Below are 23,614 nucleotides of genomic sequence, written 5' to 3' on the forward strand. Positions count from 1 at the left end.
GTATAGTGATACTACTTGCTTGTTGAGTTTATGCTGCAAGGTAAACTTTCATAATGGTGTATGGAGCTCAATACCAGAATACTGTGCTGTACGTTCGTCCTACGCTACTTAAGACACTCAAGTAGAAATGGGTGTATTAACTTGTATTTTTGTGTTTAGAAGAGTTTAGAACTCTTTCTTCAGGTATTCAACCAATGACAATGGGAGTAATAGTGGGAAATTATCAACATTTGTGTAAATATTCATTGCAGGTGTTTGAATTTCTTATCCGTCTCCACTCAGCTGAAGCATCTGCAGATGAAGAAGTCTACCCGTATGTTCGTACGCTTCTGCACTTTGATACCAGAGAGTTCCTTAACGTTCTTGCACTGGTAAGAGCAGTTCAAGTTCAGGAAAGGGTGGTGGTGGTGGGGAGCTAGCTCTTCTATTCTTCTATCATTGTTGCACAATCTCAAGTTATGTCTTTCTAAAAGATGTGCACTAGCTAAACCAGAGGTTATTGGCTTGATGCAGGAACCATTTGGGGTACATCTACACTGGAATAAAAGATCTGTGGCACAGCCAGGGCTGTGCTGGGTCAGCTGACTGGGGTGTGAGGCTAAAAATTGCTGTGTAGATGTTTTGGGCTTGGGCTGGAGCCTGAGTTCTAGGATCCTTCCCACTCCTGGGGTCCCAGAGCTCAGGCTCCAGGATGAGCCCAAGCATTCTACACAGCAGTTTACAGCCTCGCGGCCTGCGCCAACAAGTCTGAGTCAGCTGACCCAGGCCAGCTGCGGGTGTTTAACTTCTGAGTAGATGTACCCTTGGTAACATTCTCTGGCTTGTATTGTAAAGGAGATTGGACTAGATGACCGTAATGGTCCCTTCTGGTTTCAAAATCTGACTCTGGTGTGTGCACTGGGCTAATCATTCTCTTATCAAGCCATTGCTAAAATTGCAGGTGGGATAAAAATAACAAACTCTCAGGCTTGTGCCTCAACAGGAGAATGTTTTAATATTAACATTTTCTTTATTCATATTTTCTCTTGCCTTCACTTCTTCCCCTTCCCAGTATACTTGTCTTATCTAATCAGTCTGTTCTATCACCAAAGTATCAAGTGCGTTAGAATCACTTAAGCAGGCCAACAAAAGAAAACAAGGGGCCATTTGGCTCCTGAAAGATAGTGATAAAGTAACATGCTTACAAGGAATGTGAAAGCAACTTTGACACTCTTTTAACAAATCGTCTTGCTCATATTTGCTTTTGTTTATGGGAATAACATTGAAAAGCTTCTTCCCAAGTTGCCAAAGAATATTGCGGAATAGATTCTCTTCTCTAATGCAGACTTTTGAAGACTTTAAGAATGACAAGCAAGCAGTGGAGTATCAACAAAGAATTGTGGACATCCTGCTAAAGGTTAGTGCATGTAAAAATTAACCCTTTGAGTTTTGTTTACACAGTACTATTTACAAAGTCACTTCAAAAGGCAGTGTACTGTAGAGTTAGGGTTAGAACAGAGGACTGATTATCAGGTCTTTTGAGTTCCCATTCCAGTTCTGTCGCTGCCTTATTGTGTAACCTTCAGGAGATTACTCAACCCATCTGATGCACAGCTGTCCCATCAATAAAGTGTGTGTAGTTCCTGCTGTGGTACCTTCTTCTCATGAGTGTTGTGAAGTTTTTGTGTTTGCATCTGAGACCCTTGCAGGAGAAGCACTTTTATATATCACTGCAAAGATTTATTTATTTATTTTTTTGACTGAAAAATGTTTCCTGGGATTTTATTCCTTCTCAAAACCCTGCACCCAGTTAGCTTTCCCCCAACACTGTGTATAATAGGGTCTCTTGCACAAAGATCTCATTGTTACAGATAAATTAGACTCCTTAAATAGTACCGTCTGGAATCTAAAATAAATAAATTGGGGCTATTATGAATAAATATATAATCAGGTGTACAATTTTTACAATATGTAGATTTTATTCTAAAATTTGTAATCCATACAAATAAAACAGAAAAGGCAGTTCAATGAGAAGTTTTATGTTTTAATATTTTGAAGCAGGAGTAAACTCCCATCCAGTCAGAACATAGTTTAGGCTCAGTTCAGCTCAGGAGTCTGAGTTACAGGGAAAAGTATGTATAGTGTATTTATTTTTTTCACTTTTTTAAAAATATTCCTAGCCAGCGCTCTAGGCTTAGGTAGTGTTCAGTTTTCTAAATACCTACTTAGTTGTAGTAAATGCCTAAAATAGCATACAGCAGGGGCAGCCTTTGGGGAAGTACCATGGTTGGGGAGGAAAGCCTCTTGTAGCATCTGTCAGTAGGGGAAGGAGGTAGCACCAGGCTGTAAGCAGGATCTCCTCTAGATGTTTTTTCCAGTGCTGCTTTGTACATTGAATCGCAGCCACCTTCTGTATTTCCAACCTCATTGCAAGAAGGCTGTGTCCCACACTCTCCAGTAACAACAAAATGTGAGTGTCCTTTTAGCCCCCAAGCTGGCTCCTTAAAAGAGAAGCAGAGAAAGGATCCTCTCTATTTCCATACTGAGCACCAAATTAGCAAATTAGACTCTAGGTGCCCATCTGTCTTTGCTTAGTTTCACAGTTCATCTTAGCAGATATCAGCAGTACGTCCACTTCCTCAAGCCCTTGGTTTGTAACTCAGTTTCACAAGCAGAGTCCTTAATTTGGGATTCCTGTTATATCTTGATGTTTCTAGATACAAACGTTGTCCTGAGCCCTGTCTCTTAAACAAGAAGTAAGGGCTGGGCACCACAAATTTGACCTAAATTTCCTTCAGTTGCGTCTTGAAGACCTAATGTTTCTTCAGTATTGTAGGGATCAAAATAGGTGAGCAGCCCTTTTAAGAATGGCATAGAAATCTGCCTCTGACTACAAGATGAAGAGGCACAGAAGCGTCAGCATGAATACTTCTAGACATTTCAAGAGAGACTGTATTATTTCAAAGGTGCCTCCAAGGTGAAACACTAAGGAGGTTCTTGTCCTCCATCAGGATTAAATAACCCTTTGCTGGGGTGGATTCAGGGATGAGCAAAGTTGGCAAAGGATGAGTGCATTCTTCCCAGTCCCTCAGCTGATAAATTACTGAGGGATTATTAATTGGATGTCCTTCTCATTGGAGTCCATAGCAAAACACTTCCTGATATTTCCTTTATCCTTCAACTTGCATCTGTTCATGGCAGTATTCATTAGGGAAGCAGAATTATCCTAGTATCCGTGGCCAAAAATGGCCATTGCCCAACTCCACCCCAGTAGCAGCTGTTTCATTGCTGTACTGCATGTATACAATTTGGGAAGAAAGGCACTACAGAGAATGTAAACTCGTTGAACCAGAAATTGACTAGAGAGTCACATGTCCTGCACTGGAGTCCAATTGTAAGTATTTAGTGATAACTGAAAAATTGACACTACAGCTACTTGTTAGCAAGGCACCCTGGCAGATAAACATTAAGGCATCTCAGAGAGCATCACCTGAGAATTCAAGCTCTTCTTTGAGAGATGCTCCCTGTTGTATTCCACTGTGGGTTACGCATCATGCATCCAGAGCTGGAGAATCTAAAAGTAGTTGTTGAGACAGATCTTTAATGGCCCACAGCTGGACAGTAGCAGTGAAAATTCGGATTCAATTTGCTCAATGCACAGCACAGAAATATGCCCTGTAGGTGTTTCATTACTGGGTGTTCTAATTAAAATGTTTAGAAGGGACTGCAAAACACAGACCAAAGATCAGTCAACGTTTACCCTCTCATCATCATTCACTTGAGCTCTTAGCATGTCGTCATCCAAAAGGGTCATTCTTCTTCGAGTGCTGTCCCTGTGGGTGCTCCACTCTAGGTGACGGTGCGTCCCGGTGCCGTTGATCGGAGATTTTTGGTAGCAGTGCCTGGTCGGGATGCACGCACTCAGTTGGTATCTCCCATCTCGTTGGAATCTTCCTCAGTTCCTTCTCAACCATCCCCGGCTGAAGACGGGCCTCGGTGCAGTGCTGCTTCTCTTCCCTGGTCTCTGTAGGAACAAAGAATATAGAAATAGTTATTAGTTACATCCCAGTTTGTTTCCCTTCCTTTAGTAGTTACATAGTGACTTAATTTAAAAAAAAAAATTACTTCAGACTTGTCTCTCACTGAGACACTCTCCCCTGCCATTTCTAATTCACAATGCCAGGGGCTTCAGGATTCAAAAGGTGTGTTTCCTGTCAGGACTCCATGCCAAGGTCAGATAGGCACTCACATTGAAGTGCCTCGGGGAAGACCACATCCCTGCAAAGTGCCTCCACTGTATGAACCTCAAGTCAAGGGCTCAGCGTGATGGGACCTGCGGCTTAAAATGCTGCTTATGGAAAAATCCCTGCGGCTGCTTTTGGAGACGGGGAAAGTTAAACCCGCTCCCACATCCTCCCCAGCCAGATCTGAACCGGTGGGGAGCATCGCTTCACCGTCTCTGCAGAAGAGGCAAGAAGCAGAGCAGTCTCATAGGAGAGACTATAACAAGGGTAAGGAGTCTCCTGCGACATCCCTACCCTCTGTGCTGACAGCGGAAAAGGCAGGCGCCTCAGCCCTGGCTCACGCCTCAACCACAGCTCCCACAGACTGTAGAGGCAGAAAATCAACCTCCCAGACAGGGAAAGATGCCACGGTACCAAGCGACTCAGCGCTAAAAATAACCACGATGCTGGCTATGCGCTCTGCTCCGCTATTGACAAAGACGTCAGCACTGCACACCTCAGGGCTAAAAATAGCTGTGGTGCTGACCGTGCACTCTTCCCCAGTGCGCAAATGGGAACTGCACCCCACAATACTTCAACAGCTCTTCTCCCTCTGAGGCACCCCGTCAACAGACCTCTTTGCCACAACCCAGAATCAAAAATGTCCCTGGTTTCGCTCCAGAGCGGGACTCGGAACTGCATCCCCAGTAGATGTGTTCCTCATCCCGTGGAACAGCTCTCTCCTGTATGCCTTCCCACCAATCCCTCTGCTACACAGGGTTCTTAGGAAGATCGTAGACGACAAGGCCCAGGTCATACTTATTGCCCTGGCTTGGCCGAGACAGATGTGATGTCCCTACCTACTCTGCATGTCCTCCCAGCTTTCCAACAGGTCAGATCTCCTTTCCCAAGACAACAGATGGGTTCTTCACCCCCAGTTCCAAAAGCTCCATCTCACAGCCTGGTTCCTTCATGGTTCCAAACCCGTGAGCTGGCCTGTTACGAGCAAGTCCGATATGTCCTCCTGCACAGTAGGAAAGACTCCACTCGTAAAACCTACCTGCAGAAGTGGAAGCGTTTCGCCCACTGGTGCTCACGTAATCACTTAGTGCCCAATAGGGTGACCCTCCCTAACATTCTAGACTACCTCCTGAAACTAAAACAGGACGGACTTTAACTCAGCTCCATCAAAGTGCACCTGGTGGCGCTTAGCACCTTCCATGACCTATTAGAGCGTTATTCACTCTTTACCCACCTCACCATAAAACACTTTCTTATGGGCCTGCAAAATCTCTACCCTGAAATTTACCCAATGGCGGCTGCATGGAATCTTAACCTTGTTCTACACACTCTCCTGAAACCTCCATTCGAGCCCTTGGCTACCTCCTCTCATCTCCATATGTCCATGAAGGTGGCTTTCTTAGTTGGCATAACATTGTCAAGGAGAGTAGGCAAAATCAACGCCCTGATGGCTCACCCTTCCTACACAATCTTCTCCAAAGACAAAGTCACTTTGAGACCACACCCTAAATTTCTTCCTAAGGTGGTATCTACCTTCAACCTCAACCAACCTATATACTTACCTACTTTCTATTCCAAACCTCACAAGACTCCTCAAGAGGCAACCCTGCATACTCTCGACATCAGGCAAGCAATCGCCTTTTATTTAGACAGGACTAAACCATTTCGTAAGTCCCCATGACTCTGTTTCCATTACCGAAAGATTGAAAGGTATGGCTATCTCTAAACAACTTCTTTCCAAGTGGATCTCTGGCTGCATCAGATCCTGTTACTGCACACAAAATCTTCAACTGCCCGAAGGCATTAGAACTCATTCCACTCGAGCTATATCAGCATCCGTTGCCTTCCTACACAATGTTCCCATTCCTGACATCTGCAAAGCGGCTACATGGTCATCTGAATGCAAGTTTGCAAAACACTATGCTCTGACACAAGACACCACAGCAAACACCATAGTAGGCCATACAGTACTATCTACAGCATTCACTGCCGCATCTCCAAGTCCCACCAACCATAGTGGGTACTGCTACACATTCACCTTGAGTGGAGTACCCACAGAGACAGCACTTGAAGAAGAAGAGAAAGTTACTCACTGAAGTTCTTTGAGATGTGTGTCCCTGTGTGTCCACTGAGGAGAGTGCGGGATGCATGCACTCAGGAAGATTCCAATGAGATGGGAGATACCAACTGAGTGCATGCGTTTCGACCAGGCACTGCTACCAAAAATCTCTGATCAGTGGCGCTGGGACACACCATCACTTAGAGTGGAGCATCCACAGGAGGAGACATCTCGAAGAACTTCAGTTACTGCAAGGTTAGTAACTTTCTCTTTTTGATCCAAGTCAGCCTGTGCCAAGCTCTCTGATGGTGTGTTTTTGCGTTTTCTTTACTTGGTGAGCTGGCCCCAGCTGATATGACTGAAGTTCTATGTTGAAGCACACACAGATGGAGCCTCTAATCACTCTGTTAATTTCGATACCAACTGTCTGATGCTAAGAGAGCCATGATCCCAGAATCCTCTAGCAAATTCAGATGTATCAAGCCATACCAAACTTATGTTCACCACATTCATTCATATCAATCAGTCATTCATAATAATAATTTGGCACCATCCCAATATCGTGTCTCTTGGGTTGTGCATGTGCCCTGGCTCGCCTTGTGCGTCTGTCTGAGGGGATAAAAGTAGGGTGGACCAATCACCTGTTCAGTTCCTTTTAACTGGCTCATGGTCCAGATTGGAATGTTCAGTGTCCACAGCTTAGGCTTCATCCTACAAAATAAGAATTATCTAATTTGTAAATAGTTCTAACATTTTTAAATAATTTTTACAGTTTAGTGTTTTGTAGATCTGTTAATATTTACATTAGTCTCTTGGGGGAGACCACCTCACCTCCATTCAGGTTCCAGGACTACAGGCTTCAAACTGCATTTCTTGCCTGCAATCCTTCTTGGTCAGCAATGACCAGCAGCACTGCTTATACTGCCTTGGGGAAGCCCTCATTGAAGCGAGGTGCAGTATATGATGATCATTCCCCAGCCATACCCAAGAAAGGCAGGAACTTAGTCTCCACAAATACCTCCTGGAGAAGGCCAGACCCAGGCCTGGGAACGCCCCCTGTATGCTGTGAAGTCTGACTCTGGTGCGGGATATACCCAATGGTGGGATCTTGTCAGGAAACTAGGACACACTCTCATAAACATGAGACAGTCTTCCTATAAACCTACTTCAGAGAAGTCCGATTCAGCTCTGAGCAAGTCTATCAGTTAGGCCTTGGAGGACTTAGGACATCCTAAATCTCAGAGGCATGACAAGAAAGCCCGTAAGCATTGGGCTCCATCAGTACTGTACCATGTTCCGTTGGTACTGTCATCCTTGACACCTCCCAAACCTCAGGATCCATTGGCACCAATGAAGTCAGATGGCTGTCAGCTCCAGGTACTGCTGTCCTGGCTGGCCATAGCTCTGGCGGCTCGAACAAATAGAACCCTTCTCACACCAAGAAGATCTGAATCCGTTGCTGCCCCCACAAGATATTTTCACTTTCCTGGATGCAGAATCTTCTCCTCCATTGGGCCCCTCCATCTCCAGGAAGATATCACCTCTGAGGGAATCAACCGCTAGAAGGAGTTTATCACTCATCTCATACGCAGAATGCATCTCCCCTCCAATGGCACCAAAGGTACTGCCACGGGAACTGGGATCAGCCTTCTCACTGGGAGATTCCAAACCCCTCAGTGAAACTTTTTTCCCTACCCTACGCATCCTCCACCACCCAAAAGACCTGCAGTGGTTTGGGATCAGCCTTGGCCTCATGTAACATCTCATCTCTCCTACTGGCTATATTGGGCATGGGGATCAGAAACCCCTCCTACAGAGTTGGTCCAGTCTTCAAGGAAGTCATCCCTTGCCTCCTCTCTAAGGGGAAGTTCAGATCTGCCTCTGGATCCCAGGAAGAAGGAGGAACATGCTCCGGACCTGGTGGTTCAGCTGAAACCAGTAAGACTGCCATCTTCATCCCCAAATGAAGTGGTGAATTCTACATCCCTCCCCTCCCTGCCCCCCCGCCCCCCCGTGACTTCCGACAATTCCAAGACCACCTTTGCAAAGTTTCTGGAGAGCACAAAGTCTTAGATATCCTCCATACATCTGGACCCAATAGAATAGCTCTCTTCATTAGTGAAGCCATGAACCGTATTATAGTTCACATCACAAACAACTTTTGAGTACTGATAGTCATGTCTGTCTCTCCTAGCTCATATGACTCTGTGCATGTACATCACCCTGTTTGCCTTCAAATGTGGCTGCAGTCAGTATGCTCTCCAAACCGCCATTCCATGAATCTCATGGTAACAGTTCTGGCCAGCATAGCATCTTCCCTGCTATGGTGGACAAATCTTCATCCAGTGTGCATGCGCATCCACTTTCTTTTTCCCTCTCTGGACAGGACCATTATTAGATGCATCCATATTCAGATGGGTAGCCCACATGAACAGCAGTGCAGCACTATGTACCTCAACATCATAAGAGTCCAGGATGCACATCAATATCGTGGAGTTGCTAGAAGTCCAGAAAGCATGCAAGTCCTTTCTTCCATTCATCCACACTCAACATGTCCTTATAATATCAGACAGCATTACGACTGTCTCCTACATCAATAAGCAGGGAAGTGGTGAGATCTGCTGCCTCATATGCAGAAGCAATCAGTTTGTGAAACTCGGGTGGTTTGATTGCCACTACACTATCAACAATCTAGCTTCTGGGGAAGCAAAAAATGTGCTTGTAGACTCCTTCAGCAGGCACGGCACAGTCAACAATGAGCAGAAGCTCCGTGACTTGATACAGCATGATATTTTCACTCTATGGGGGACCCTAACTAGGGATCTGCTCGCCTTTCAAGCAAATGGCAAATGCACCCCACATTGTTCCAGCGAAGCCGTAGGTTGCCATGCCCACAATGGTGCTCTGCTTCTTCTTGGTCAGACCAGCTCAATTATGCCTTCCCTCTGCTACCCCTCCTGCCTCGAGTTCTGTGCAAAATCTGGCACGATAGAGCATGAGTCATCTTGTTCGTCCCTTACTAGCCCAGACAGTTCTGGTTTCCCAACCTTCTATGCATGTCACCCTTACCACCAATCATCTTCCCAGGGTTTTTTGAGCTCCTGACTCAGTGGAATGGCCAGATCGGGCACCCGATCTGTGTCTGTTCTACCTCAGGGCTTGGTGTTTGGATGGGGGTTATCCTTAGAACATTCATGTTCCACAGCTATTTGAGAAGACATCTCTGATAGTAGAAAAGACTCTGCTAGAAAATTATTTTCTAGTAAAATGGAAGTGCTTTTCTTGGACACATCAGAGACAGTTTCCCAGGAACTATAGCTATTCCTCTCATCTTGGTCTATGGCCTGTCTTTGAAGAGCTCAGGTTTGCCCAACTGCTTCTTGTGAGTCAACTTGGTGGCAATCAGTGCATACCATCCACCTTACCAGGGCTACTTGGTCTTCGCACATCCACTGACCAATAGATTCTAGAAAGGCCCTAGTAAGAACATTCCCATCTATTCAGCTTCTTACTCCCCAGTGGGACCACTACCTAGTTTTTCAGTATTCACAAGACTCCCTTTTGATCCTTCAGCATCTTGCTCCATGTCTCTCCTTTACATGAAGGTCACTTTCCTTGTAGCCATCACCTCAGATAGAAGGGTTGGCCAACTTGGAGCGATGATAGCAGGTTCTCTGTACACAATATATTCCATAAGGATATAAGGTTTCTCTATATCTAAACACCAATTCACCCCTAAAGTAGTTTCTGAATTTCACTTTAACCAATTGATTCACTTACTTATGTTCTTCCCTAAACCGCACACTTTCGCAGAGGAACAAAGACTCCGGTCCCTTGATGTACGACGGGCCTTGGCCTTTTACCTGCACAGAACAAAACCAATTAGGCAATCAGTTAGACTACAGCAGAAAGACTCAGAGGGCATGCCTTCTCCAGAGAATCTCCAAATGGATTTCTGGCTGCATTCTACTCTATCAGCTATCGAACCTTCCTCCCCATAGCGTAAGAGCTCATTCCACCAGAACACAGGTGACAGTTATGACATCTCTTCAGGAGGTACCCTTCCTGGACATCTGTAAAGTGACCATATGGAGCTCCGTTCACACGTTTGCAAGACATTTTGCCCTGGTGCAGGGATTTTCTGCTGATGCTGCCTTTGGGATGTTGGTACTCCGCTCAGCCCTACCATCTACCTCCTTGTACTCTCCTACTTATGTACTGCTTGTCAATCACCCATAGTGGAATACAATAGGGCTGCGGAGGTTACTTACCTATAACTGGAAGTTCTTTGAGATGTGTGATCCCTGTCTGTATTCCACTTTCTGCCTTCCTTCCTCTCTTATAGAATAGATTAATAGAATATCAGGATTGGAAGGGACCTCAGGAAGTCATCTAATCCAACCCCCTGCTCAAAGAAGGACCAATCCTCAGACAGATTTTTGCCCCAGATCCCTAAATGGCCCCCTCAAGGATTGAGTTCACAACCCTGGGTTTAGCAGGCCAATGCTTAAACCACTGAGCTGTCCTTCCCCCTGATCTGCTTTGGATCTTATCTGATTCACAGTTGAGAAGGAACTGGACAGGTAGTCGGTCTGCCCTCCCCTTTTATTCCCTTGGATGGAGGCATGAGGTGAGCCAGGGCACAGGTGTGGACCAGCGGACACTATTTTCAAATTTTCAGGCTCTGGACACATGGGTAATACAGATCAGGATCACACATGTCTAACAACCTTCAGTTACAGGTGTGTAACCTTTTTCACTGGTTCCTCAACTGAGGCACCATTTGACTGAGGTACTCTGGGTCCATCCGCTGTTGTAAACGTTAGCATTGTTAACATGTTTTGGATGGAAATCTGCCTTGCTATGGAAAGCAGTAGTGAAGGGGATGAGCTGTTTCATATAAATGTAAATAATTTGAGAGCTAGAGCCATGTCCGTGTTTGGGGAGAAGAGGAGAAGTGGGTGGGAGGGACTGGACCTGGAGCAAAAGAAAATGCAATGGAGAAGGAAGAGTGTCACAAAGAGACCCCCTGTGAGGCAAGTGGCTAGGCAGCATGTTAGCTGTTCCTGTGCCAGTCACTCAAGATGGGAGCTGCTTTTGTGCTGTTGGCTGGTATCCCGAGAAGGTAAATAGCTGCTCGTCCAGGGAGCGAGGGAAAGGCAAATTAGGAGAATAGTGGCCAGTATCCAAAGGTTCCAGTGTTTCCACAGCTTTTAAATCCTTTGATATTAAATTCGTTCTTTCACTAATTAAATGATTCATTGAAATGAAAGGATAAGAACTGTTGACTCTCAAGCCTGAGTCACATCCACCAATCTTCACTAAAAGGCTTTGCCATGTGTCATGAGACAATGGGAGGTAAAATTTTGAAAGTCAGTCATAGTGACAGTGCCTCAGTCCTGCCTCCAGGATCATGTTGGATTTCTCTGCCTCCACAGGACTGTATGAGTTAAGCTCCTTAGGCTTACTGGAGAAGAGCAGCTTTAGGAGACTTTCTCAGAATACTTCATATAACAACAGATCTCCTTTCCTGTAATTTGATGGAATTTGAGAGAAAATATGCAAGGGGAGAATCCCTTCCTCGCATGTGGCGCAGATTATAATGCCACTTACCTTTCCTGGCAGAACAGGAATTGCCAGAGCCCCTCAACAAGCAACTACAAGACTTGCAAGTTCAACTTGTTCTGTTCCATCTCTGTGACCCTGGCACTCTGTCATTTTTGAACTCACAGCACACACAGGTGTCTGGGGCCTCCCGCAGTGTGAGGGAATTGCCTATTGCCTTAACTCAGACACAAAGACTCAATCAAGAATCAACTGACTTTCTCATGAATCTTTGGGTGATAAGTTGCAAATTTCTTCACACACAGGTTTTAACTGTCTGAAGAACTGCCAGATTTCACTAGAGAATTGAAAATGTCCCCCTAAGTACAGATAAAGGGGAAGAAGGTCTCGGTTATCACAGCTACTTCCAAAAGACATACCCTTTTAGCAAGCAAGACCAGCATTCCAAGTACCTGTTCCCCCCCCCCCCCCCCGCGGGGAGCAGGTTCCTTAGTACTCCCCCGCTGACTCCAAAGGGGGTGAGAACTCTAATAAACAGACAAATTTGATGCATCATTTATATGGTTCCCTCCAAAAAAAAAATCTTCCTAATGCAATCACGTCAGCAAAAGAAAAAGTCAAGAGAGCATATGTGATGGCCATTCCTTCCCTAGTTCTTTCTCCTCCCTCACCACTCCTGCCACAAGTGTGTGAGCTCCCTAAACATGATCCAGAACCTGCTATTGCGGGGGGTTGTAAATGCTGGCTGTTTGAGATTGCTCAGGGGGCTGGAATGCAGACTAGAATCTCTGAAGATGGATGAATGGATAGACAATGAGGCCATAGGTATGTGATAAATGTTTTTAGCACATGGATATAACCTCCACAAATTTTGTAGGTATTCTAGTGACAGCAAAAAAACTTCTCATTGCCTTCGTTCTCAAAAAGATGAAAGTACACTCTTGATATTTAAAAAACAACCTTTTTGAAGAGCTCCAGTTCCTCAGCAAAAAAGTGAATTTCTGCCCAAGCTTCTTTGAAAGGATATGGGGGAAGAGCTGGGAGTAAAAACTTTCTTTAAATCCTCCCTTCCAGCTAATGACAGTGGGCTGCTTCTGTGCTTTAGTTTACACTGCCTTGCAGGCTGTCGCTACTGTGCTTCACTGATGAGTTCAGAACAATGTTGCTGCCAGCTGTGGACAGGCAGACAATAGCAAATGTGTTTTTCGTTGTTTGGATTTTGATTGACCTTTTTCTTGTGATTGTGTCTGCTGCCAGTGCGTAAGTGATAACATTTTTAGAGACCATGATTACATCCAGTCTGTAGATGGCAGAAATGGAGTGGAAAATCTGATGAAAGGTGATACTGATAAGTATTTATTAATACTAGGACCATAAACCTTAACTCGGGTTCAGCAAACCTAAGCTTTTTTTATGCTTAGTATAACGAGTCCTCAGCTTGAGAAACAACTAGCACAGTTTCCTTATGAATTTGTGAAAGAGGAAAGCTCCCTTTTAGTGATCTAGTTTGACTAGAGAAATATTTTAGTTATTAGGTAACATTTTATTTCATACAGTAACCTCCACAAATCCTTTTATAGATAATGAGACATAAGCAAAAGGGAGATGATATTGATTTACCCTTGAAACATAACACAGTGCTGTTCCATGATTAACATGATTACTGACCCCTATCTACCTTACACTGCTTAAGATGACCTTTATGGACTCATCCTTATCCTGGGTTCTTCACTCATTTTAGTATTAAGATAGGCTCTCCTGCTTCACTCAGTGTTTTCTCCCAGGTACCAAAGCTTGGGCACAGTTGAGTCCAGACACCCAAGCATAGACATAGTCACCCTCCCGCAAGTCCCCTTATCCCCAGTAAGCCTGGAGCTGGCATAGCACCCATGCTTTCCTCCTGTGCAGAGGTATGAAGGGGCAGGGAGTCTGTGTGCTGCCTTCTGGCTGTCCTTGACTGGCATATGTTAGCCCTAAGGCTTGTTGTTTCTCAGCTTCTCATCTTCCCCTTTTGCTGGGCTGCCCTTGGTGGCTGCTTAGGGTGGGGAGTCATCCTTTGCTAAGCGCTCTCTTTGGGGCTCCCAAAACTCAGCAGAGAAGCTGGAAATGGAGCAATCAGTGTTGCTTCCCCCTCCTCTGACTCAGCAAACAGCCAGTATGCGAGCTGTTGAGTGGCTGCAACAAGGAATGCAAAACAGCTGTGCAGAATGCTCCTGGCTCACTGGGGCTGCTAGGAAGAAGTGGGAGGCAGTTGGGGAGGCAACGGCTCCTTCCTCCTGTATTGGTGAGGCTGATTCAAACACCTCAGTTTAACAATCATATAGCACAGCTCAGGAAACTCTGACGCTAAACACCCCTATGTTCACACCCTACACACTATTTGCACAAAGATTATCTTGAGCAAAGCCTGTATTTTGCTAGATTAAGTTCTAAATTTTTAGATTCAGGTTTCATTTTTACTTCCATGTAACCCTGTCTAAAGGCTGGTCTGCATTAGGGGGAGTGTCGATCTAAGATACGCAACTTCAGCTACGTGAATAGTGTAGCTGAAGTCAAAGTATCTTAGATCGATTTACCTTTGGTCCTCAAAGTGTGGGATCGATGTCCGTGGCTCCCCCATCGACTCCGCTACTGCCGCTCACTCCGGTGGAGTTCCGAAGTCGATAGGGAGCGCATTCGGGGATCGATATATTGCGTCTAGATGAGACGTGATATATCGATCCCCAAGAAATCGATTGCTACCCACCGATAGGGCAGGTAGTCTGGGCGTACCCTATGTTTCTCCCTTTTACTTAGCATCACTTAACCTATGTCCTATTACTAACAAATTTGCTTTATTTTATTATAAACAAACTCAGTGCTGTGCTTAAAAAGAAGAGTTTATTTACCCCCGTTAAATTAATAAGCTGTGATGTGGGTTTTGTCTGTTTACAGGAGCAAAGAACCTGTTCAGGAGAGGGCTGGGCACTTGAGGGCACAAAATCTGGGGGAAATTCAGGACTGGAGTGTGTTGGGGTCATCTCGCTGGTTGTAACCAAGGTTGATGGAAGTCAGTGTGTGATTGATATGCTCTTAGCAGGCGGCTGGGATCACAGCTGCTGGACCAGGGCTGCAGCCATGCATGCAGAGATATTCAGGTTGTGATTTGCATGTTGGTAGGCTGGTTGTGAACAGCCCAGGTTGGGGGCTACAACAGCAAAGCATTGTGAGGCACCCAGGATTACTGGGCAGATAGTGAGACAACCCCTCACTAGTCTGGATTGCACCCACAATTCATAATCAAATTATTTTTTTTTTCCTTAAGTCTCCCTGAAGGGCTGCAGTTTATAGGCTTTAGGTACTCAAGCTGAATATCTTTGGGCTGGGGGCTCCTTAGATACGGAGCATGGCTTAAAAACATGCTCCTCTTAATTCAGCTGCTTCACGGGCATTCTCACTTGGGAACAGCACCCCATTGTTCACATACTCAGGCAATGAGACCCTCCTGTTCATTCAGTAACTCATTTTCCAGAACATAGCCACAGATTCTCCTGTAGTAGTCCCTTCCCCAGAGAGTAAAGTCTAGACACAGATATCCCCTTTTTATTAGAGGGCTCCAGACAGCCAAACTTGTTCAGAGTCCTTAAAGTACCAGAGCATGTGTGCAGATTCAAACCCTCTGAAGGGGGATAGCTCAGTGTTTTGAGCATTGGCCTGCTAAACCCAGGGTTGTGAGTTCAGTCCTTGAGGGGGCCACTTAGGGATCTGGGGCAAAATCAGTACTTGGTCCTGCTAGTGAAGGCAGGGGGCTGGACTCGATTACCTTTCAGGGTCCTTTCCAGCTCTGAGATAAGTATATCTCCATATATTATTATAAGCACAAGCACAATCCCATCTCCCTTTAGTCAGGTGCCTCTACCATAGTAGTGAGTGTAGGCAGTCATCTACTTCATCTCTTCAGGTAACCATGTCTGGGTATGCCTTCCCTGTTAATTCAACAATTCCCTTACCCAGCCATAGATAGATAAATAGATACCCAAGCAGCTACACCTCTACCCTGATATAACGCTGTCCTCAAGAGCCAAAAAAATCTTACCGCGTTATAGGTAAAACCACGTTATATCGAACTTGCTTTGATCCCGGGAGTGTGCAGCCCCGTGCCCCCGGAGCACTGCTTTACTGCATTATATCCGAATTAATAGAATCATAGACTTTAAGGTCAGAAAGATCCTATGATCATCTAGTCTGACCTTCTGCACAATGCAGGCCACAAATCTCACCCACCCACTCCGTATCAAACCTGTGTTTCTGAGCTATTGAAGTCCTCAAATCATGGTTTAAAGACTTTAAGGTGCAGAGAACCTTCCAGCAAGTGACCTGTGCCCCATGGTACAGAAGAAGGCAATAATTCTCCCCCCCCCCCCCCGGGCTTTGCCAATGTGCCCCTGGAGGAAAATTCCTTTCCTACCCCAAATTATGGCCTTAAATAATTCCGATCCCTACCCTTTGGTATTTTTATTCCTCTTCTATTTATAGAGAGCAATCATATCTCCCCTCAGTCTTCTTTTTGGTTTAGGCTAAACAAGCCAACTCTGAGTTCTCCTTTCAAATGATGGGTTCCATTCTCGGATCTCTAGTAGCCCTCTCTGAATGTTCCAGTTTGAATTCATCCTTCTTAAACATGGGAGACCAAGATGCTGCACACAGTATTCCAGATGAGGTCTCACCAGTGCCTTGTTATAATGTACTTAATCTTTATCGCAACTGGCAATACCTCCACCTTGATCGCCATCCCAGACCACATTAGCTTTTTCAACAGTCATATCATATTTGCAGGTCATAGTCATCTGTATCAAACGATACTCCGAAGGTCTTCTCCTCCTCTGTTACTTCAACTGATTGCCTCCCAGCTTTATACCAGTAATCTTATTATAATCCCTAAATGCATGACCTTCCACTTTCACGGTATTAAATTTCATCTTATTACTATTACTCCAGTTTACAAGTCATTCCAAATCTTCCTTGTAGGATATCCCACTCTTTTCTCTGTATTGGCAACCCCTTTCCAGGCTTTTTGTCAATCGGCAAACTTTATAGCACATTTCCCCCCTTTTTTGTGCCAAGGTCAGTAATTAAAAAGATTCAATAGATTGGTCCAAAACCGATCCCTGATGAACTTCCACTAGTAACCTCCCTCCAGCCTGACAATTCACCTTTCAGTACGACCCGTTGTAACTCCCTTTAACCAGTTCCTTATCCAACCTTTTCAATTTTCATATTTTGATTTCCCATCTTTTTCCAATATTAGCTAATAATTCCTTATGGTGGAACTATCAGATGCCTTACTGAAATCGAGGGTAAATTACGTCCACTGCATTTTCTCTTATCTAAAAAAAATCTGTTACCTTCTCAAAGAAGGAGATTCAGGTTGGTTTGGCACAATCTACGTTTTGTAAAACCATGTTGTTATTGTTTTTGTCCCAATTACCATTGACCTCAATGTCCTTGACTTACTTTTTTCCTTCCAAAAATTTTTCCAAGATCTGCATTACACAGATGCCTAACAGAACAGGGGCCTGTTAATTGCCTGGATCACTTTTTATTTTCTTTTTCTTAAAATAAGAACTGTGTTTAGCGAATTTTCAGTTCATATGTTACAACCCTTGAGTTTACAGTTGTCATTAAAATTTTACTAATGGCACTTGCAATTTCATGTGCGTTCCTTGAATATCTTGGATAGTTATTCATAGGCCCCCTGATTTATCCCATTTAAGCTGTTTGAGTTTGACTTCTGCCCTCGGATGTTGTAATATCATACCTCCATATCCTTGTTCCTTTTTGTCTTCCTACCATTATCCTAAACTCTTTTAAGACTGCAGGCAAACTATTTGTTGTAGATATTGGGCCATGCTTTCGATTATCCTAAACCTCCACTCCATCCTCAGTTGTTTAGTGTCCCCGCTTTTTTTTTCTTCTTATTTATGTGGCTACTAGAACCTTTTTACTGTTGATTTTAATTCCTCTTTTCAAGGGTCCAACTCTACATGGCTTTTTGGCCTTTCTCACTTTATCCCTGCATGTTCTGACCCTCAATAGTAGCTTTCCTTGCTAATCCCTCCCATCTTCTACTCCTCGTAGGCTTTTCTGCTCTTTTCTTAATCACGTTCTCAGAGGGCTTGCTCATCCCAGCTTAGCCAATCCTGCCTATGAATCTTTTTCCCTTTCTTGGGTTGCAGGCTTCTGATAGTTTCTGCAACTTTGACTTGAAGTAATTCCAGGCTTCCTCCACCTTTAGATCCCCAAGTTCTTTAGTTAGGTAAGTGGATTGGACTGATTTCCTTAACTCTTTAAAGTTAGCCCTTTTGAAATCAAAAACCCTAGCCACAGATCTATTTTTGTTTATCCTTCCATTTAGTTTAAACTGAACTAGCTCATGATCGCTTGAACCAAGGTTGTCCCCTACAACCATGTCTTCTATGAGGTCCTCACTACTCACCCAAACCAAATCTAAAATAGCATCTGCTCTTGTTCGTTCAGCAAATACTTGGTGAAGGAATCTATCACTATTACATCTAGGAAAATCTGAGCCCTATTATTATTCCTAGCACTTGTCCTCCATTCTATATCTGGGAAGTAAGTCTCTCATGATCACATAATTCCCATTAGTATTTACTTCATTAAAAACATTAAAAAGGTCTCTATCCATATCCAAATCAGATCTCGACGGTCTATAGCACACCCCAAGCACTATCTCAGGGGAGGCTCTGGTAGGTTTCTTCCCCAATGTGATTTTTGCCCAGACAGACTCTTATCCATTCCATCTCTTATTTCTTTACAGACTACCTCATCTTTGATATACAATGCTACTCCACCACCTTTTGCTTTTATTTCTGTCTTTCCTAAACAACACATACCCTTCAATACCTGTACTCCAGCCATGACCACTTTTCCACCATGTTTCTGTTATCCTTATAATATCCAGTTTCACTTCCTGCACTGGTAACTCTAGTTCCTCCATTTTGTTACCTAGGCTCCTCGCATTGGTGTACAAACATCTTAATTCTTGCTGTTTGGCTTCACTCACATTCTTTACCTGATTAGGCCCAGATGTTCTACCACCAGTATCACCTGTTAGAATTGTATCAACAGTACCTTTCCTCCGTATGTCCATTCTCCTACCCATGACAGTATCCTTTTTTTGCATTGTTTTCTTCCCTCTCAGTGTTAAAATCCGGCATGGAGATTACCTGGACATCTCCCAACCATCTCCCCCCAATTCCTAGTTTAAAGCTCTCTTAATCAGTTGCGCCAACTTCCATCCTAGAAGTCTAATTCCCTCCCTACTCAATCCATCCCGAGAGAACAGTCCTCTGTCCATGAATGCCTCCCAGTGGCCATACATCCCAAAGCCCTCCCAAAGTTATATCGGATTGCATTATATTGGAGTAGAGGTGTACATGTAAGTGCAGCCCCACCTGGCTTCCCCTGTACTCCCTCTGTTCCAGGCCCTTTTTTCCAGCTTTTCTTATGCTGCTAGTCACTGCACTTACTTTCTAACTGGGTCATCGGGACATCTGATCTAATCTGAAATGGGAGCCAAAGCTACTTTTTAAAACCATCCAGGAAAGAATACCAAAAAGGGTGACTGTGAATGAAACTATCTCCAAGACAGAGAAGTAAGTTATGTTGAATGGGCATGTAAGGAAGTAGCAGGCTTGATCACTAAGCAGAGTTGTGTTACCACAACTTTGAAAGCCTGTAAGATGCTGTGCTGCTCTCTAAACACCTCACAGTTCACTCTGGTGCAGCTAGTGTTACTTCTAGTGTGTCATGCTGTTGCATCTTGTTTTGTGTGTTTCAAAGGTGATTGCATAATGGATCAATCATGTTTGTTTTTTCTCTCGCTCACAAGGTTATGGTGGAAAATTCTGATTTCACCCCATCACAAGTTGGCTGTCTTTTTACCTTTCTTGCCCGGCAGCTGGCTAAGCCCAACAATACATTGTTTGTAAACAGGACCCTTTTTGACCAGGTAAATGTTCCATTGTCAGCTAATATGGAGATCTCTGACATGCAAGTTCCACAGATAAATTGCAAATTGCACTGTAGGTTCAGGCTGTACTGAAGATCTGTTACCTGCCACATAGTGGGTGGGATATTGTCTGGGGGCTCAATGGTTGTGATTTCAGAAACAACATGGAGAAGGCACCACAAAAGTGCTAAAGTTTTAAATACTTGTGCTTATCTCAGCCTGCTGTGACTTATGTAATTATGTAAGATATGGGGGAAACCTCTGCTTCTGTCCCCTCCACATGTCTCCTGAGGTGAAGAACATGTGCAGTAACGATGTTATAGTGTCTATTTATCTTTTATTTTTCCTCAGACCCTGGAGTCTTTCCTTGCCATGGAAAGGCAGGCTTCCATCTGTTTCCTGTAGATTTTGTGTGTTTGGGGAAAGTGCGGGTGTTCGGAAGGAGAGAACCAAAATGTTAATCTTTTGGCACTGGCTGCAACCCTCTCTCTGAGAACAGTAAAGGCATGCCACTAACTGTGGGATGCCAGAATAAAGGATCCAACAGATTACCTGATTTAAGAATGTATCAATTAAGTATAATGTATGTGGATTTGTATAAGGAATGGTTTAATGTACAGCATGTTTGTATACAGTCTGAAACTAGGATAAGCTGTCCCTTACTAGGGGTTTGCACCAATGGAGCTGCATTGGTCGCTATACCAGTTCATACAAACTCTGGAGCAAGGCAAGTCTATAGCCTGATTTGGTGGGACAACACCAATGGATAATAGTCTAATTAATGAAAGACCTCAGAGCTTTAGAGTAAGGCTGCACAAACATCTGAAAGTGGATGGGTCACTATACAAAGTAATTTTCCCTCTGCTGATACACCTTCTTGTCAACTGTTGGAAATGGCTGACGTCCACCTTGATTGCATTGGTCTTATTAGCACTATAAAAGTAATTTTCCATCTCTTGATGTTGACCCCTTCTTGTCAACTGTTGAGAATAGGCCACTTCCACCTTAATTGAATTGACCATGTTAGCACTGACCCCCTCACTTGGTAAGGCAACTCCCGTGTGTGTGTGTTTGTGTGTGTGTAAAATTTACTATATTTTTCATTCCATGCATCTGATGAAGTGGGTTTTAGCCCACGAAAGCTTATGCCCAAATAAATTTGTTAGTCTCTAAGGTGCCACAAAGACTCCTAGTTGTTTTTTAATATATAATGAAAATAGTCATCTTTCTCCTTGACCAGGTCCTTGAATTTCTGTGCAGCCCTGATGACGATTCCCGACACTCAGAGAGACAGCAGGTAGCAATCTTTAGAGGTGTATTTCATTATGTGTAAGAGAAAAACTGATCAAAAAAAGTACTAGGAATTACCAATCTAGAGGAGGATTAACCTGGTTAGAAGACCAAGAGTGCGACCACAGGCTGTATTGGGGCTAATGTATCAAAATGGAAACTTTCACTGGGGGGGTGGGAAGGGAGGACATTAGCAGGGCACAGCCTGGAGCAGTGGCAGAACAGGACCTGGAGATGAGTACTAGAGATCCCATCTCCTGGGGTCTGAAACGGCCCCCTAAAGAGAGAGAGAACCTTTCCTCCTGTCCCCAGATGAACCCCCAGGGCCATCAGAAGTTTTGTAATCTAGACTCCTGCAGAAAGTGTGACACACATGGAGTTAAAGTGGCATTTGTCTAGGTTTAACTGGGACAGTGTATTCCCCCCAGACTACTACCACTGTGATGTCTGGGCTCAAGTGTTGTACTTCAATTCCTATTTATGCTTCAATCTCACTAGGCCTTACATGTACCTAAATGTTGTCTTTTTCCTGACATGTATAGCCTGCCTATCTCTGTAGAAGAATAACTGATGCTATGGGAGAGATGGAGTTGGAGTAGAAAATGAAAATGCTTTCATTTTAAAACCAGGACAAAATATGCAAATATTTAAAAGCCAGTTGAAGTTAAATCAGTGTAGCTGTCTCACTTAGACATGACCTAAGTTCGGTTGCTTTTGTTTTAGTTTTCTGATTTGTAGCTTCTTAATTATTCTCCTGGTAGGTCATGTCTCATCACCTTTTCTGGCGTTAAGTCAATTAATTGGGAAGATCCAGGCTACTTGGTTTTCTCTGTCATTCTCTGGCTCCCTGTTGCTAGGGCGAGTCACTCACATCACTGGCAGAGAGGATCACTCATTTTCCTGCATTTGTTTTGTGTTTGATAGCCATGGCACCATCAGGAAAATGCTAGGGAAATGTGACTTCCAAATTATGGAGAACCAAAATTAAATACATTTGTAAACTAAAACTCACAGTAATATTCAGTTTCTTAGGTTGTGAGCTCTATCAGACAGGTACAGTCTTTGTTTGATCCAAGGCTGTAGGTACTACCACAAAACAAATAATTATTATTCAATATCTCTTCAGGTCCTTTTAGAACTACTGCAAGCTGGAGGGGTAGTACAGTTTGAAGAGAATCGTCTCATCCCTATGGCAGAAAAAGCTGAATTGTAAGCTTTTTTTTGTTTTTACAGTGTATAATATCTGATTTTTAAAAGTCCTCCTGCAGCCCTCACAGCCATTTTAATCATCACTGAAGTTATGTAGTCATTCCAAGTATCTCACTGCTGTTCTGCAGCTGTGCTTGGATTACTTTCCTCCAAACATATTCGCTTTTATTTTCTTATTGTCAGTTCGTATCTAATCTCTCTCAGTCCATTTATATTTAATGTCATCCTGATTATTTTCAGTTCTTCTTAGCAGTACTGTCTACAGAGCTGTGTGAACCTTCCAGAATGGAACCCTAAATCATGTGAAACTTGACTAGCTTTGAATTTGATTCTGTCATGGAAAGTAAAATAGTCAAGTTTCACCTGGTCTCTGTAGGGCATATTGTAATGACTGTAATGTAATGATGGGTGACTATGGACGGTGGGGGGGTCCACATCCTAAAGGCATTTAGAAGTATCTGGGGATTCAGATCAGCCCTCAGGTTGCCAAACCTAAAATCAAACAGCAGACATAAACCTGTCTTTCAGAGGTGCTGAGAATTTCCGCCATCGCCTTTGGCAACTTTACCCCTCCTGAAAGTATTCTCAGTCTTGCCTGAGTTCAGCCAATAAATAGCCATCCAAGTCGCAACTTCAGACATGGTGAGCTCTTTTCCCCCATACTAGGAACGACAAAAGCACTGGAATATAAAGTTGGGTGGCATCAGTCTAATGAAGACAAGCAAGTGCTCAGTTCTGCCTTTCAGTAGCATCCAGAACAGGTCACTCAAGCAATGTTGTCCGTCCCTGGTAAGGCCTGCAAATGCATTAGTGACACCATGTGGTTAGCAGCATTGTAAAACAGTTGATAGCTCTGGGAATTAACATGGATTCCTGATCATCTTCCCTTGCCTGGAAGAGATCAGTCAGGAAGCTGTACCAGTGCAGTTCCTTTATCATAGCCTGCTGTGAAGGCATATTGATTGAAGCCCATCAGCAGGCTTGAGGCCTGGCACACAGACCATGCTTGCTTCAGTTTGGACACTGTTTTTACATAATTTCTTCCTGGCTTTGGAATCAAAACTCATTGTTAGATATGAAAGCTGGCCAACAGTAGCAGCACTTCATATGCCGCACTTCATATGCCACACTCCACCATGCATTCCTCAGACAACATGTTTAGCCTAGAGTTGGCCGTATTTTGGAAATAGAAAGCAGCACGTTCCTTTGCTACCCATCACTGGGTTGCCCATTTATCCTACAGTAGGACTTTCATGT

The 23,614-nt window shown here is 44.0% G+C and overlaps 1 protein-coding gene across 3 annotated transcripts in view; it reads left to right on the forward strand.

Moving 5' to 3' along the window:
- VPS8 (VPS8 subunit of CORVET complex) overlaps positions 1-23,614 on the forward strand; it is a 230,249-nt gene that overhangs the window by 104,155 nt on the left and 102,480 nt on the right. For all 3 annotated transcript variants that reach the window (XM_032763623.2, XM_075068603.1, XM_075068604.1), the window contains exons 26-30: positions 252-371; positions 1,325-1,396; positions 19,739-19,858; positions 21,099-21,155; positions 22,275-22,357. In XM_032763623.2, coding sequence (XP_032619514.1) covers positions 252-371; positions 1,325-1,396; positions 19,739-19,858; positions 21,099-21,155; positions 22,275-22,357 — 452 coding nt within the window. The remainder of the gene's footprint in view (positions 1-251; positions 372-1,324; positions 1,397-19,738; positions 19,859-21,098; positions 21,156-22,274; positions 22,358-23,614) is intronic.

The sequence above is a fragment of the Chelonoidis abingdonii genome, chromosome 8, assembly GCF_003597395.2.
Source record: "Chelonoidis abingdonii isolate Lonesome George chromosome 8, CheloAbing_2.0, whole genome shotgun sequence".
In the NCBI taxonomy this organism is placed as follows: Eukaryota; Metazoa; Chordata; order Testudines; family Testudinidae; genus Chelonoidis; species Chelonoidis abingdonii.